The sequence below is a fragment of the Alligator mississippiensis genome, chromosome 5 (genome assembly GCF_030867095.1).
Source record: "Alligator mississippiensis isolate rAllMis1 chromosome 5, rAllMis1, whole genome shotgun sequence".
NCBI lineage: Eukaryota > Metazoa > Chordata > Crocodylia > Alligatoridae > Alligator > Alligator mississippiensis.
Genome location: NC_081828.1, coordinates 22,230,135 through 22,245,992, shown reverse-complemented (window position 1 = coordinate 22,245,992; position 15,858 = coordinate 22,230,135). Strand labels below are relative to the sequence as shown.

General features: G+C 40.3%; 1 protein-coding gene across 6 annotated transcripts in view; it reads left to right on the top strand.

Moving 5' to 3' along the window:
- SLC44A5 (solute carrier family 44 member 5) overlaps positions 1-7,810 on the top strand; it is a 220,555-nt gene extending 212,745 nt beyond the window's left edge. For 5 of the 6 annotated variants that reach the window (XM_006268953.4, XM_019489100.2, XM_019489099.2 and 2 more), the window contains one exon: positions 1,931-5,340. In XM_006268953.4, coding sequence (XP_006269015.1) covers positions 1,931-2,043 — 113 coding nt within the window. In that variant the 3' untranslated portion in view covers positions 2,044-5,340. Of the gene's footprint in view, positions 1-1,930; positions 5,341-6,101 lie in introns of those variants that run through there. The other variant, XM_006268954.4, reaches the window with a different exon arrangement.
- Positions 7,811-15,858: the final 8,048 nt, after the last annotated feature.

Here is a 15,858-nt window from a genome sequence, read left to right as displayed (position 1 = left end):
ATAGATTGCTATGGGAGCCAGCTTGAGAGGATATTTTAAAATTTGAATCTATGGTATTTTTAAAGGAGGAATTAATACATAATCAAAAGTAAAAGGTCCTGCTTTTTCTTGGTAAGAATTATGTCAACATGCATGATATATTAGAAATGAAAATTCAAGTCTCGAGTAAGGCTGCATCTGATTTATCTTAACTTGTACTATTTAAGAAAGATAAAGCACTGCCAGACAGAAGACTAATAGTATTGCAAGAAATGAACTGAAGTGGGAAAAGGCTATGCTCAGCTACACTAGCTATTGAATATACAACAGAAAGTAGCACAAGGGGAGCCTTTACATTTCAGCTGGACCAACTCCTTGTGAAGACAAGCCCTCAGGATCATGGCACTCCTTTGGGGTGACATGTATCTGTGCCACCCCTTACACACAGTAGAACCTAAAGGTCAGTGTAGCTGCCAGAGTCCAGTCCTGTTTCTTGATATCAGTGGGTTTAATTTCCTTTGAAGTAAGAGGAGACATTTAACCAAAGTGTGTAATTTTCAGTAACATGCATGACCCTTATGGGGAAACTGGTTGTATAATGGAAGGGGTGGTGGCATGTGACTTCTTCCCTGCGCTGTCATCTTCATGTAAAACCCATTATAGCCATAATTTGGCTTTCCTACTACAACCTGAGAACTGGATCCAAACAAGAGAAGAGGTTTTGAGGTTTTTCCTTTGTGGAAGTTTGCCATAGCATATGTCCCATACCTTGTTCATACCCTCTAGCCTTTGAGAGGACATTTACTCTGTAACAGGCCATGCAACCTCTTTGGAGCTCCCTCCATATCCTTCTATCAGAAGGATGCATCAGTAGCTGGGGCCATTTCCCCTCTGTCATTGCTACTCATTTTTTAGCTTTGCTGACTTAGCTGTCATCCCCTCAATGGAGCAGAGCTGAAGTGGCCAGTCCCCACTCTATCCTTTCTCTAAGTGCTCTTACCATCAGTGTGGCTCTTGTTCTCTGGACTATGTTTGCATGTTGCCAAAACATATATTCCCACTTTACCTTTCATCCAGTGTACAACTGCATACTACAGGACATCATAACATGGTATATTATAGTAAAACCTTGATCACCTCCAGGACTGTACTTTTGAAAGAGCCTTGCTTCTATTTAGGGACCTAAATAAGAGCTAGATTTTCAAGTGTTCAAAAACCAACAGTTTCCTTTGTGACCCTTCCTAGCTAGATTTTCTAGAGCAGGGGTGTCAGACTTGCCACCCATGGCCCAGATCTGGCCCATGGAGCCTCTCTATCTAAAGGCTGAGAGCAGACTACTGGAAGTTGGGGGAGCATGGGCTGATGCAGAATGTAGGACCCTTTGGCCCTGCTGGCAATGCTGTCCACACTGCCAGACCCCCATCTCCAGACCCCGTGCTACAGCTGGATATACCATAGGCTAACCAGCTGCAGCAGCCACTGTGACCACCACTGTGCCCCAGACTAGATCCGGCCTGTGAAGAACCCTGCAGTCTGGATCCAGCCCAGGTCTCTAAGTGAGTTTGACACCCCTGTTCTAGAGCAAAGCACCCAAAATCTGGCCATCGTTGTGAGTGCTTGGACCTTTCTAAAAATTGCAGACTTCTGGCCTAAGAAGAGAACTGGCAATAAACAGGCATGATTTCAAAATGTCAGCATAGCCTTTCGTTGGTTTTTGTCTGTTTTGTGTAAAACCTCTTCTGACTTGGAGAAAATGGGACTTTCTTAATGTTCCCCAGCCACTTAACAATGCAGCTAAATCGTCTTGTATCAGATTTTCTAATACTGGTTCTTCTGCTTTCTCTCCTGTTCAATTGTCCATCTTTCTTTTTTGTTTTAATTTTATTTGTGTGTGCGTGTTTGATTGTGTTGCTGCTTGCTGCTTTGGCTGCTATTGCTCATGCAAATTCAGGTGAAGATCTGGAAAGAAATGATGGATCCACAGCAAAACCCTACTTCATGTCAGCTAGCCTGCACCGAATTCTGGGGAAGAAGGAGCTAAGCCCCAAGAAGGCACTGGGATAACGTTAAAAAAATTCCTGATATCAGAACAATATGACTTTTAAACAGAATGTGTATAAAGTAGGCAAAAGTGAAAACTGTAAATGATGCTTCTGGTCAATGGGAAATTCTTTTTCTTTTTTGCTTGTATCTTAAAAATATCTGCAATTTGCTAACATCCAACTAGATAAGGAAATGCTTAAACTAATAGCTGTGAAACAAGGCCACATTCTAGTTTATAGAGTGCCTATGAAAAAGGAAAGTGTAAATTTGAAGCATTTTTTATCTGTAGCTCAATAGTGTTTTATTAACTTTTATAACACAGGTTGCTGTCTCAAATGACAACAGTTTTGATAACATTTCTTTTTATAACTGTATATTTGTAAAGGATATTCAGGCAATTTTTGAAAGCACTACAGTGTAATCTAATCAGCCATAAAAAGATAGATTGAGATCTGAGAGCTAACCAGCAGATGGGACTAAATTTGTAAATATGGTGCTATGGTTGTATTTTTACTGTACAAGCTGGTTCACAGCTGTTTAAACTGTGATTCTACATGCATTAGTGATTCCCTGCATAGAAAAACACATTGATATTTTTATCACTTCCATTACAAACTGCATATATTAAGAAAAGGGAGGTACCATACAGGTTCAGTCTCATTGAGGGTAGCCAAAGTTGGCAACACTTGCAGCTGCTTATAGTGAGATCTGCTATAAAGAAACTCCTTTAGAAATGGAAGTTATGTTTAAAAAATGACCTCATTGACAGAGGGTTCCACTGTACTTGAAGAACATAGTTTGTGATTGATGCAAACTTTCTAGCTAAAGCAAGATGAAAAATGTATTGTCAGCTGATGTGGATGGGACAGGTCCTTGTCTTGGTGTGTCCCCTTCTCATAATGGCTCTCTGCTTTTGAGGCTAAGCTCCAGCTGAAGTACAGAAAGGAAAAGCTCAATGCAGTTGTATTCCTTAGAGGCAGATCTTCACAGTCCTGAATAAGCTTCAAGGACTTCCCATTTCCCGTGTCTACCCCAGAAGGGCTTTCTCTTGAATAATGCAAGGTTCACCTTGCCCCCAAGGGCTGTGTACACTATCTCTGCACTGTGGTCAGCTCCGGCTAGCCACAGAGTAATAGGCCAGGACTAAAAATCAAACCTGATCCTCCTACATGGTAAAGAGCACTCAGGATTTAAAGCAAGGAGCCAGACACGTGAAGTTTTGTGTGTGGGGAAAATCATCCAAATTGCATAATTATTAATGCAAGGACTAGAGGTAGCTCTGCAGTACTGGTGTCATACATGTTATCGTTACACTAAGACCCCAGCTCTACAAAGCTTTCTTGCATGGAACTACCACTGAGGTCAACAATAGCTCCATCTATTCAGGGCTCCCAGGATGAACCCTTTCATTACATCATTACACATGAAGAGTAGTACAAAGACTATATTATTAATACAGGCATGGGGAAAGATGATTTTAAAGGCTGTGTTACTGGGCCAAAAATACTTCAACCTATTCAAATGCTAAACTAGAAAAAATGTTCTATTTCAGTTGAACAGTTCATAGTAGTGCCTGAGGAAGGCTTTCTAGGAGTCCATGCCCCAAAGTTATTTTTCGCTCCACTCCCAAAGTAAACCAGGAATCAAAAGTTAGAGCAGGGGCATCCAGCTCATTTGGCTCCACAGGCTGGATCCAAACCATGGTACTTCTTGCAGGCTGGACAGAATCAGGGTGGTGGCTGTTCAGTGCAGCTGCTATGGCTGCTGCATTGGTGTGGCTCCAGAACCCAAGGGGTGCCCCTTGCACCCACTTTTCCCCAGCTGCTGACTGTAGTTGCCAAGGATGACCGAAGACCCCAAATTTGGCAGCAGTCAAAGTGGGAAGTATGCAGCAATGGCGTTCACCCCCTGGGTTCTGCAGCCGCGCCAACTCAGCAGCTCTGACAGCCATGGCAACAATCCCTGTGGGCCACTTGCAGGACATGCGGTATGGCTGCCATATGAACAGCTCTAGGTGAGAGGAACACAACAGGTGGAAGGGGAATACACTGACAGGCTACACTTGTGAATGTAGAGGAAAGTTTGGTTATTGATTTTAGCCCAGAGCCTGAATCCAGGAACCAATTGATGATCAGTGAGTTATTTATTTGAAATAAAACTCCTGTGGAAGGGCAGGAGCATCAGAGGTGTTGTTGGCAGGTGCTCTCATTCCCCCAGCTCACTTTACAGTGGTACCTACATCAGTTCTTTGCTATGGAACAAGGTGAGGAGTGAAATTTAGAACTTAAAAGAATTAAAGGCCTACATCAGAGTATCAGACTCAGCCCTGCAGGCCAGTTGAGGGAGGTGAGGCCAATTCATGGGCAGGATCAGGCCCACAGACCAGCCCCACACACTAGAGCCAGCAGGCAAAGCCATCTGACGCAGGTACCACGTGGGGTGTGCCCCGGACCAGCCCTATACACTCTGCATAGCGTGCATACCAGATCCAGCCTACATGCAGTGTGCACCAAACAGACTCCTGAGTGCCACTCGCAGCGTGTGGGGCCAGGGCTGAACGTGGCACACATGGCTGGTTGAAGACCCACAGGCAGTACCTTGGACTGGATCATGGGGCTCTGCTGGCTGGATCCAGTCCGTGAGCCATGTCTTTAATACTCCTGGTCTACATTTTCAAAAGTAATTAGCAATTTGGGGAGGCTTTCATTTTTGAGAGCCCATCCTGGGACACCTTAAATGGGTACTTAAAAGGCTGAGTACCCACCTCCTAAAGATCCAGCCTTTTTTACAACAGGTCTCAAGCTTCTGATCATCCCTGTTGTTCTTCCCATGCTATCAGGTGCATAAGGCAGGAGTCTCATGTTGAGAAAGAAAAGCTGAAACACCAAACATGCTACTCTTTTTTGAAAATGTAGGGCTCAGTGAACTGTTTGGCCTTTGTACAACCATGACCCTTCCATGACTTAAAAGGCTTAAGAAGGATCAAGCCCTTCTGTAACGTGGAATATCATTGTAATGAGTTTATTATTTTGCACATAGAGAACCTGAATTAAGAGAGGTATAGTTCTGCAATGGTTGGGAGAGTTTTACCGGGTGCTCAAGTTAACGAGCATATTTCTGAGTGCAGTATACTTTTCATCCTATGAATGTAACCATAGAACTTAATAGGAATGTGACATAGTAAAAGTAGCAGTAATACAGTCATTTGACTGGAAGACTTTTGTAATGAACTATGCATTTGCTAGAAAAATTTCTAAGGGCAAAAGTTTTAAACTGTATTATTCAGTGTTTATATACAGTAAATTATATATAAATATATACGTAATTTTCCTCCATTCATTACTATTTTGTGAGAATTATTTAGACTATAAGGGATCAGTGTTCCTGAGAAGAAAATTTAAAAGCCATTTTCTTAGTGAAATAGTTAAGAGAACTGTGACACTACAAAGCAATATCACCTAAATTCTACAGTTAATAAGTCAGCTGCACGCTGTTTTAAATGGTTTAAGATGAAAATTGGTAAATGAGGAAACTGAATATTTTGGAATGAATTAAGCAGAAATTACTACAGGTATTCAAAACAGAATAAATCATATTTATTTATTTGTTATAACATCAAAGACTAATTTGATGCAAATGACTGCTAACTTTGGACTGGATCCTGCTGATTTATACTCCAAGCAATCCCAGTTAAGTCATTGGATTTGGCCCTTTACTTTGGTATTTGCTTTAATAAAAAGATAAAACTTCCATACTTCCTCACATCAGGGAAGTGAAATAATGGCCTAAGTATGATTCAGTAAGATCAAATATAATAGAGGTTTTGTTTCTTTACCTACTGAAGTTAATGGCAAAATTCCCATTGATTCTAGTGAAGCAGAGGCAAGCCCTTATAGTGACAAAGGGGTGATTATTATCCCAACTTTGTTTACAGTATATTTAAATGCCAAAATGTCCTGTATAGAAATATTTTGAGAAACCTTAGAGTGCTGTCGTGCTTTAAAAGTTCAGCAGGTGGCGTTATTACTTTTCTTATTGTACTGATTTGATCATTTACTCTGTGCCGTTCTTCCTCCTAGTGGAAGATTTAGAAAGACATGATGGCTCTCCAGAAAGACGCTATTACATGAATAAATCCCTCTTGAAGATTTTGAACAAGCAGAATGTAGAAACCAAGAGACAGTAAAATATACCCACTGCCATAACCATACAATCATGTTTGATTTAGTCCTGGTTTGAGTCATTCTTTCCCCAGCAAGATATTCATTGTTGGTTTTTATTTGCATGTTTTATACCAAAGTTTATATGTGAAGCCATCAGCATTTGTAGCCGAATTGTTAAACAAAACAAAGAAACAAACAAGATGGGAACATTTTTATACTGAGATTTTTTTCTTTTCTAATCTGAGTTGTATTTAGCTTTTGATTCTAGCAGTATGGGTGTTTTGAAGAAGCTGATTAGAGTTTTAATTAATAGCATTTAAAGTTTTGAAATGTTTTACTGTTATATATTTTACTATAAAACAGTAAAAAGATTTCAGCTGCCACAATGTTCAGTCAAGAAAGAGACTCACTTTCAACATGCTACTAAAGTCAATGGTTACAGAAAAATGTGGTATGACAGATTGTATTGCTGTTGTAGTGTAGAAGTCTCTCTTTAAACAGTTTCCAGTCACCCAGCCTGTACTACTGTGTCCTCTATGACAAAGTGCCTTACTGGCTATTATTATTACCCAGTTCATATTTTGAAGTTTACACACATCTTTTCAACCACAACACAGAAATTGCTCAATAGGAAGTACAAGACTCTTTCAGTTTACTTGAAATGAATTGGTACAAAATAAGCTGCAATTTAAATAAATTTGACATTTTTACTAATTACTGCATCACGCACGTGTCTCTGGTTGCTGTCATCAGATTATTGAAAGTGCACCCTATGCTTCAAGAGAAAGCATAAGACAGTGGTTCTGTTACAAGAAAATCATGTAAGAATGTTTGGTTCCTGTAGTACACTTTTTATAAATCTAATTTTTGACATACTGAACTCTTTAATGGGAGCCCTATTCTGTCTTCAGCTACAAAGATAACTCTCCTTGTACAGGTGGAAAGGAGAGTAGAATTTGGGCTCTTGTGATTTAAAATAGAAGAATGAAAAGGGAATCCAATAGGTATATATTACACTAGTGTAATATATATTTGTATGTTCATAAATGTAAAGTAGATACTTCATTTTAAGACAGATTATTTACTCTTCTGGAAGTGTTTTATAAATGACCTTTAATTTTCTAACTTTTGATACAGATGATCAGTTTCCTTGTAATATATTGGTAATTTGTACTGCACTATGGTGAAACTAGGAATATAACTGCTTCTTCATCTTTAAGTAATACTACTAGTGCTACTAATATAAAAACTAATTCACTCTGTTACTTTATGTTACAGAAAGGGTCCATAAGTATTTGTCCCAAATAGTTATTTGTTAAATCACAAAAAGACAACTCAAAATTTGACAAATAAAAATATAAGTTCCTGTCAATTTCATTTATGTCCTTAATTTGATTTAATTTAATTTTGGAGACTATTATTTTCATGCAAAACCAAATTAACATGAGCACATGACAGTCTGAGCTCTAAAATATGTTTGCTTCTGCTGTGCAGAAATATTAGTAACGTATTGTTTAAATATCTTTGATAACTAAAATGTTTACTATTTAATGAACTTTGTTGTTACTTATTGTTTTACAGCTCTTGGGGTCTGTTCTAATAAAGATTTAGATATAAAAGAAGAATATATTTGTGTTGTTACATTTATTTTGGTGGGGAACTGTAAATAAATACCTTCATGAAAACTCACTGTAAAAATATGTTTTTTATTCAAATGTATACCATGCTACACAAAAGAGCATCTGTCTCCAGCTCTGAGCACAACTGATACTGTTAATACATCCCATTAAAGAAACCGACTCCAGCAATTACCTTCAAATAACACAACCTTAGCAGGAACATGAGTATAATAAACCTCACCAACAGAATCATTCCAGGAGTGATGCATCTCTACAACACGGTGACGAGGAATATTCTGCTCAGGACTGATTCTTAATATCTCTATTTAATATGGTAACGTTTGGTTTAGAATGTACTTCTGGAAGCCTTTTAGCACTTTGTATAACTTAAAAAATATACACACTTAAAGGGACCAATATTCATAACATTAAATTTGACACTAAAGTAAAAGGAGCGTTGCACTAAAAACCCAGAGGTGATAGGGATATTTCTTATTATTGTTAGATTGCACTAGTGCATAGGGCTTTCAGTCAGGGGATTAAGCCCTGTTCTGTTGAGTGCTGTATAGATATATAACAAAAAGGTGGTCCCTACCCTACAGACCTTCCCATCTAACTGAAGACCTTAAAAAGCTGTTTCCGAAAATGGTTCTTTCCTTTAATGAAGGTAGACATGGGGGGAAATGTGAGAAATTTTTTTGAAAAAATAAATACTTCTGAGTTGTGGATATAAGCCCTAGTATTTCCATGCTTTGACATGAGTGTATCCCTACACCTGCTTGGAGATCAGAAGAAAGCATCTTTACTTATAAGGGCTTCTGGCTTTAGAATGAGCTACAGGCAAGGAGAAAGTAACATCTCCAGGCAGCAAGACCCACCCACACTGAGGCTTTGCTGTTATCACAGGAGACTACTTGAAGAGTTCCTGGAATCTGGTAGGCACAAGAAAAAGAATCCACTATGAAGTCTAGTATTGAGCATGCTAATCTAAGGGACTATTTCAGTACTTAGCTAGTAGACAGTATGATTGCTAGTATGAAAACACCAATGCTAATTGCAGGTATATTGAAGCTTTACTGAGACTAAGGCAGGAGATACCAGTATCATTTCCTGTATGTTCTTACACATCTGTTTAAAATTTTGCTGTTCATTTTTAAGAAACTGGTTCGAATGGCCAGTGAAGAGTCCATCGGAGAACATTTAAAAACATCTGGGCAGATCCTTTTAGAGATGAAGCCACTTTGCATTGCATTATTTGTGAATGTACACACTGGCCCTGAAGGAGATTCTCTACATGAATACAAATGAGATGCTCCACGGGCTGACGGTCAATATACAGACTCCATCAGAAGCATGAGGCACAGCTGGAGCAAAAAGGCTTTACTACTCTGAGCTGTGGTATCAACTCCCCTGGAGCCCTGATAACTCCCCTAAAGGCTGCTCTAACTTATGCTGCAGTGCTGACCTGATAGTCCTGGGATCAAGGGAGTGCAAAGGTAATATTTAGTGCTACTTTGAGCTTGCACTGTTTGGTCTAGGACTAGCAGAGGGTGCAATTTCTGAACTATAATACTGGTATAATGATGCATTACATTTCATGATTCAGATTCCATCTGAACTCCTTATTTAGACAATCCCTCATTGAATTTAAAATCAAAAGAATATTTTGTCTTGGTATGAAAAGTGTGATATGGAGGAATGGCCAGGTTTCAACAGTGACATGCTGAATATACAATGGATGTCTCTGGCCAGCTGTTTACATGTAGTCCCCTCTCCAGGCACTTCTGACCTCCCAGGGTGTTAAAGCCCCTTACTTGTTCCAGGGACAGTCTTATTACGTAAGCCCATTTATCCAATCAAATTTAATGCAAATTGAACAGTCCTGAAATGTTGTCCTTGGCACACTCCTGAGACCAGGTATGTTGAGTTTAAAATGGATAAGAAGGATCATCATCACACTGTGCTGTGAATCTGACTGTACTCCTTTTTGGCTCAAGTGAGTCCTTGGCGACTGTAGTCCCTGGCTCTGTACTGAGGAGGCTTCCCAGGAGCTACTACTATCGGGTAACCCACTTACCTCAAGGGAGACAAAATGAAGCCTTGGGACCACCATAGTAAAGAGATGCTCTAATTCATTTCCTTGCCACCAACACACTTTCTCTTTTCTTCCCCAGACAATTCTTCTCAGTCACCTCAAATATCCCAGCCATGTTCAGGCTCTGTGAATATCCCCAAGTCAGTCTGTCTCCAGCTCTAGCCCTCACCAGGTGCACGTGTCTCTCCAGATCAGGGAGTCTCTATTCTAGTTCTTGTCTCTGCTCTGTACTCCCTACTCTGGGAGTTACGTTTCTCCCTCTCCTTCACACACTCTCTCACCACAGATGGGATGTGGACCCTATCAATTAGTAATTAAAACAAAGAAAGGGAGAGGGAAGCAAGTAAGCAGATTTGCCATAGGGTGTAACTATAAAGTACACTTTGCGTGTTTACAAATGTTTTTAATTATTAGATCTATGTGCTGCCCCTCCCAAAAAAGCCTCAGGGTAGCTTACAATAAAAAACAAAATCACTCCTTCAGTGGCAGCAACCAGACACTTCTAAAAACTTGCTGTTTGAATTTGCCTTTTGTATAGGTTGCAATTAGCAAGCTCATTTCTAATGACAAAGATGCTTCCTTTTAAGTCTAATTTACTGCTTTAGAGCTATTTTATAAATATCCTTCAAGTTTGTCTGGCTCCTTCCAATCCCCTAGCCCCTAAGAGAGCACCTCCCACCACTGGAAATAGAGCTGAGCTGACAGCTGCACATCCTCCCAGGCTGCCTTTGGACTCCTCTGGGATGAAGACTTCCTTCAGTCTGAGCAGTCTCAGTGCAGAGTGGCTCTTCCACCCCAGGACCCCAAGGAAGGGACAGTGGAGGCTGAGCGAAAGGGAGTGCTGGATCTCAGAGGTAGGAGCCTTTGGCTGTGGGGAAAGGAAGAGATATGATAGTGCAATGGTGAGGGAAGATGAAAGGGGATGTGGGGTCTGGGGGGATGTAGGTAGGGAGCACCACTTTCTGGTGTCAGGAGAAGAGATAAACTAGTAGGAATTATAGCAAAGCAGTTTGGAAAGGCCCTGTGTTGTTAAGATGAATGGTTTTACCTAGGAGAAACTATGGATTGCGGGGAGAAAAGGTGGTGTAATGATGGTGGTATCAAATTGCTAAGTATAACTGGTGGGTTTATAGTAAACTGTTATCTCTTATGTGTTGCCTTTGGAGCTGGATCTCACAAATGCTGCCTACCAGGTGTAGTGCTTGCAGCTGAGTAGTCCTCATGACACTGGTGGTCCCTGGTGGTAATTACTATATCTGCTAGTGAGAATTTGCAGGAGTGGGGCCTGGAAGGGTATTAGTTGCCATGTATGTTCTTTTACAGCTCTCTCAGGAAATTGCTTTTAAAACTGTAAGCAGGAAGAGTTAATATTACAAGCTATTTGGTTTTGAAGCTGAGGCCAGTCTTTATAAATCAGAGTTTGTTGGCTGGAGATGCAAACAGTTATAATCACAGATTACTCAGTGCTGTAATAACTTTTTCAGAAAAATTAGACTTGTTAATGTGACTTAGCATGAATCACAATTTTTTTTTTTTTTTTTAAGTTTGGAAATGGGTCTTCTGGCTACTTGTGATTATTGCCTCTCAAATGCATGTATAGGGAAGAGAATTGGTAATGGATAAGGAGTAGCTATTAACCAGCCCTTTTCACTAATAAGTAACTAGAAAGCTCTTTTTGGCTTGAGAAGAGTCATTAATGGATAGGAGTAGTTAGCAGTTAGGCTTTCATGCTTGGGTATCATTATTCCACCCTATACCATCCATGAGCACAACAAAAACTTATTAGCACATATTTCCTAGCCATCTCAACTGGGAGGCAAAGGACTAAATAGGCAAGGAGACTAACCATTTTACTGGTTTCACACTGGTATTAGTTGCTTTAAGTCCTTGATACTAGTAGGAAGAACAAAGCCATACCACTGCCTGTGCTATGTTTTTCTGACCTAACAGGAATATGCAGGCTGAACTCTAGCTAGTGTAAATCAGCATCTCTCCACTGGAGGCAATGGAGTTGCATTGATTTATGCCAGCTGAACTTCCGACTCTTGGTCTCTGGTGCTGTGCATCCAACACGTTTTTATAACTAAATTAAATCTTAGAGTGGAAAAAATTCCCTCTCTTCTGGCTTTCATGATCTTTACCATGAGAGGCATGTTTCTGAGCTTTGCACAGTTTAAATGCTAAAGTATAGGCAGAGGCTGGTTCATGTTGTAATGGGAAGGCATCAGGCTAGATGTCTAGTCTGCCCCCTGTTCTAACTGGAACGCTCCAGTGTCGCCTCACCGTCACACGTATAAGTCCCTGTGTGTTTAAAAATGAGGTCGCTTTATCTAAACCTCTTGTAATAAGGTTTAAAAATAGCCACAGGTTGCTTTATCTAAATGTGCAGGGGCTTAATACACATGGCAGTGAGGCCTTTTCATTGGAGCAGCTCTCTGGGAACTACTCTAATTAAAGCCTTCCTGTCCCCCCACCCCCCCCCCCACCCCAAGCACATGTATAGGTCAGCGTGTAAGTAGAGACGTGGGCAAAGAATCCAGCAGAGGCAACATAGCAAAGTGCACAGACATTGGTGGAAAGGAAGTTTGAAACTGTTAAACTAGAAAAGTGCAATAAAGGATGGATGCGTGTGTTACACAGCCCAAGAGAAAGCATTGCAGGCTTGTCCTCCCCTGTCCGTGTAGGGCGAGGGCAGTTCTGCCTTCAAGTTGCTCAACCAAGGCTTTTCTTGCCCCAGAGATCTCCCCCATGAAGACTAGAAGTTGTTGCTTTGCTCACTCTTACATGGAGTCCTAGAAGGGCAGCAGGACCATTGCTATGGTGGCTTCTGCCACATCCTTTCATATGGAGGGAGGAGAGCTGGACATCGGGTGCCTTTTGAGGATTGAGGGGATGGACTGGGGGCTCCCTGATACCCAGCAGAGACAAATAGTACATAACAGTTCCTTTTGAAGGCATTGTCTGATTTGTAATTAGAGTCAGTTTTGAGGCAACAGGGACCCCATCTTAGTTTTCAGTGCAAGACATCTAGACTATTATGAGCACTACAATAATACTAATTAATAATAAAGCATTATGTACACTTAAAACAGTGTAATCCATCATCTCTGAGTTCAGATGGTGAAGTATAGCCCTGTATAATCAATCATCAGTGACTCGGGCATTAAAAGAGTGCATTTGTAACAGGGAAGTTATCATGAGGGGATTTCAGGGAATACCAGACCCTTGCTACGTCCTTATGTGCTTGTACATACAAAATTATTTTTAATTAAATCTGATTTTTTTTATGTATTTATTTTTAATTACATCCCTACCTCTCTTTACCACGTATGGTCTGTCAGAAACAACTATGGCTATTTTATTTCTTCTTCAGAAACCTTCAATCTTACTGCAAAACTGCCATTCTTCCTTTTAAAGCACACTTATAAACAGACTCTTGGGCCGATGAGTTTTATGTTTTGCATAGTTTTCTTACCATTCATATTGCATTTAAATCTTTCGTTGGCTGCAAGCCATAGAAACTTTAATCCACGTCCAGATGAATTTCAAAACCGAGTCTCATTTTCTCTAGATTACCAATGATCTGATCACCAAGGAAAGTCTGGAGATCATATTTCTGCAGCCGAACAAGTTCTCTCTTACTGTCTGCCCAGGAGGAGCATCAAGCCTCCTGAGGTTGCCTCATAGTTCTAGGAAAGGTGGGGAAAGTCAGTAAATTGTGGCATTGCTTTATGGGATGCAGCATCTTTCACTCTACGTGGCAAGACTGTTCTCGCTGGTGGTCGGTAGCAAGGGCATGGGTATGTTTCTGTTTACTTCCTACCTGCTGTACACAAGCCTGGTGCTCCCCAAGCATCTGGATCAGGCTAGTTCTCAAGCGGGTTGTTGAAGGAGGGGAAAAATCCTTGCTGCCCTGCCTGGCCATGTTGGAGCTAAGCACTTTGAGCCTTTCTAAGGGCTTTTGCTTGGTTCTCTTTACTAATTGTGGAGGTGGATACTACGTCCACTTACTAGAAAAAAAATTGTGGAAGATCTTGATTCTGATAGTTGTCCCTGATGAGCAGGCCCTTCACTTTGGAAGCAGTCCTGTTGAGAGATTCCTGGTAAATTAAGGGTGGCGGAAGTGAGTCTTATATTTGGGTTTGAAGGGTCTCTGCACAGCATCTGCCTTTGTTTTGACTTGGTCTTCTGTGTGCAGCACCTGTGCTTTCCTCCCAGCTTGGTTTTACAGATACACATTGCTGTAGGTGCCTTTTGCTCCCAAAATTGGCATGCTGCTTCTCACAGAAAGTATCTGCAGATGGCTTGGGGAGAGAGGGGAAGGGATTGTTTTATGCAGAGCTTCATAATGCAGTTTCTGGTTGCCATCATTTTCTACACATCTGACCAAGTCAATTTCCTGCCTTGAATCAATTTTCATTTAATCGAATCCCAAGTTCTTATTTCTGCTGCTTTGGCTGGGCTTGTGAGTGATCTATTTTAATTTTGCTGTCTGAAAGAGCCCAAGCTTTTGCCATTTGGAAAAGAATCTAAGCAGTCTCAGGAGAAGGTCACATGTTTAATTTGCTCCACATTAAAACATCAAAAATGCTTCTACCCCCCTTTTTGCTTGTTGATTGTATTCATTTATTTTATACAGCTCCCAAGAACACTTTTGTGTAAACATGCTAACACTGTACAGAATTGTGATGATTGCACTTACAACTGCTCTGTTTTCTGAAAACCCTTTTCCATGGTAGCCGCAACGTCTGAACTAGTATGCTACTATTATAATGGTTCTTTCGGCACTTGAGTTTATAAGGTAGATGTCATTTTTTGCAAGCCTTAATGTCATAGTACTATCGAGTACAGACTGCATTCTTCAGTTGCTTTTTGTGACCTAGATCAGCTCTGATAAATTCATGGGTAAACAAAGATTCATTTGGTAAACTGTAGTTTTGGGCATTCCCATGTCATACAAAGATTACCTACACAGACTCCTGCTCAACAAGTCAAAAGCAAGATGTGTTGTAAATCTATGGGAATCTCATCTTGCAACACAACTGAGTTTATTAATAATGCTGCAGTATTTTACAGTAACTTTGATACTGAAAGCTCCAAGTTTTCTTCCAAATCATAATTAAACACCATAAAAGGCACAAGGGTACATAATTTTTATACTAACATGTTATGTCTGTGAAGTCATATCTTGAGCATTTGAAAAGAATATTTTCAGGAACAAAGATATAAAGAAGAAGAACAGATGTACTAACCAAAGCCATTGTTGGTGGAAACCTCACTGAAACAAAACCTGATGTTTATGGAAACAAAGTAAAAGACTACAAAGGGGATTTTTTGTTCTGTACTTGAGCTAAGTATGTAATTCATAATGGAAATAAAAAACACTGTGCTTGCCTCGCTCAAGTCTTTCTCAGAGGTGTCTCAGTGCTGCATTCAGCACCCACAGAGGAGTTTGAGGCGCTTAGAGCCTCACGAGAATAAGCCCTGTTGTAGGATCTGCTGATCGCAGTAACCATTGGTGAAAGCACGTTCTTTAGTAGAGAAAGGGACAATTTCCAAAGCAGTCCTGAGATACATAAATGGACTAGAGTGACTCATAATTTGTAAGGGAATAACAGAAGGTTACACCTTTGATTCAGGATGTTAGTGCAAACTGGATTAAGGCTCCAGTGATTGGAGTGCTGATAGCTGTGAATGCTTACCTCCGTCTGTCATCATCTTCTAGCAGCAACAAATTGGGAAGGAGGATAAAGGAGACCTCTAAGTGTTTCTTCTTTGGAGACGGTCAATTTTTACATTAATTTTTTAAAATGCTCCATTGCACATGGAATGATGTTTCTGACTCAAACTTAGTTTAGAATACTAAGCATATTTTTCCTTTTGTTCTCCCCCACAGAATTATTTGATAACGAAGTCAATTTTAATTCTTCACTGAAGAAAAAGTTAACTCAGCGACCCC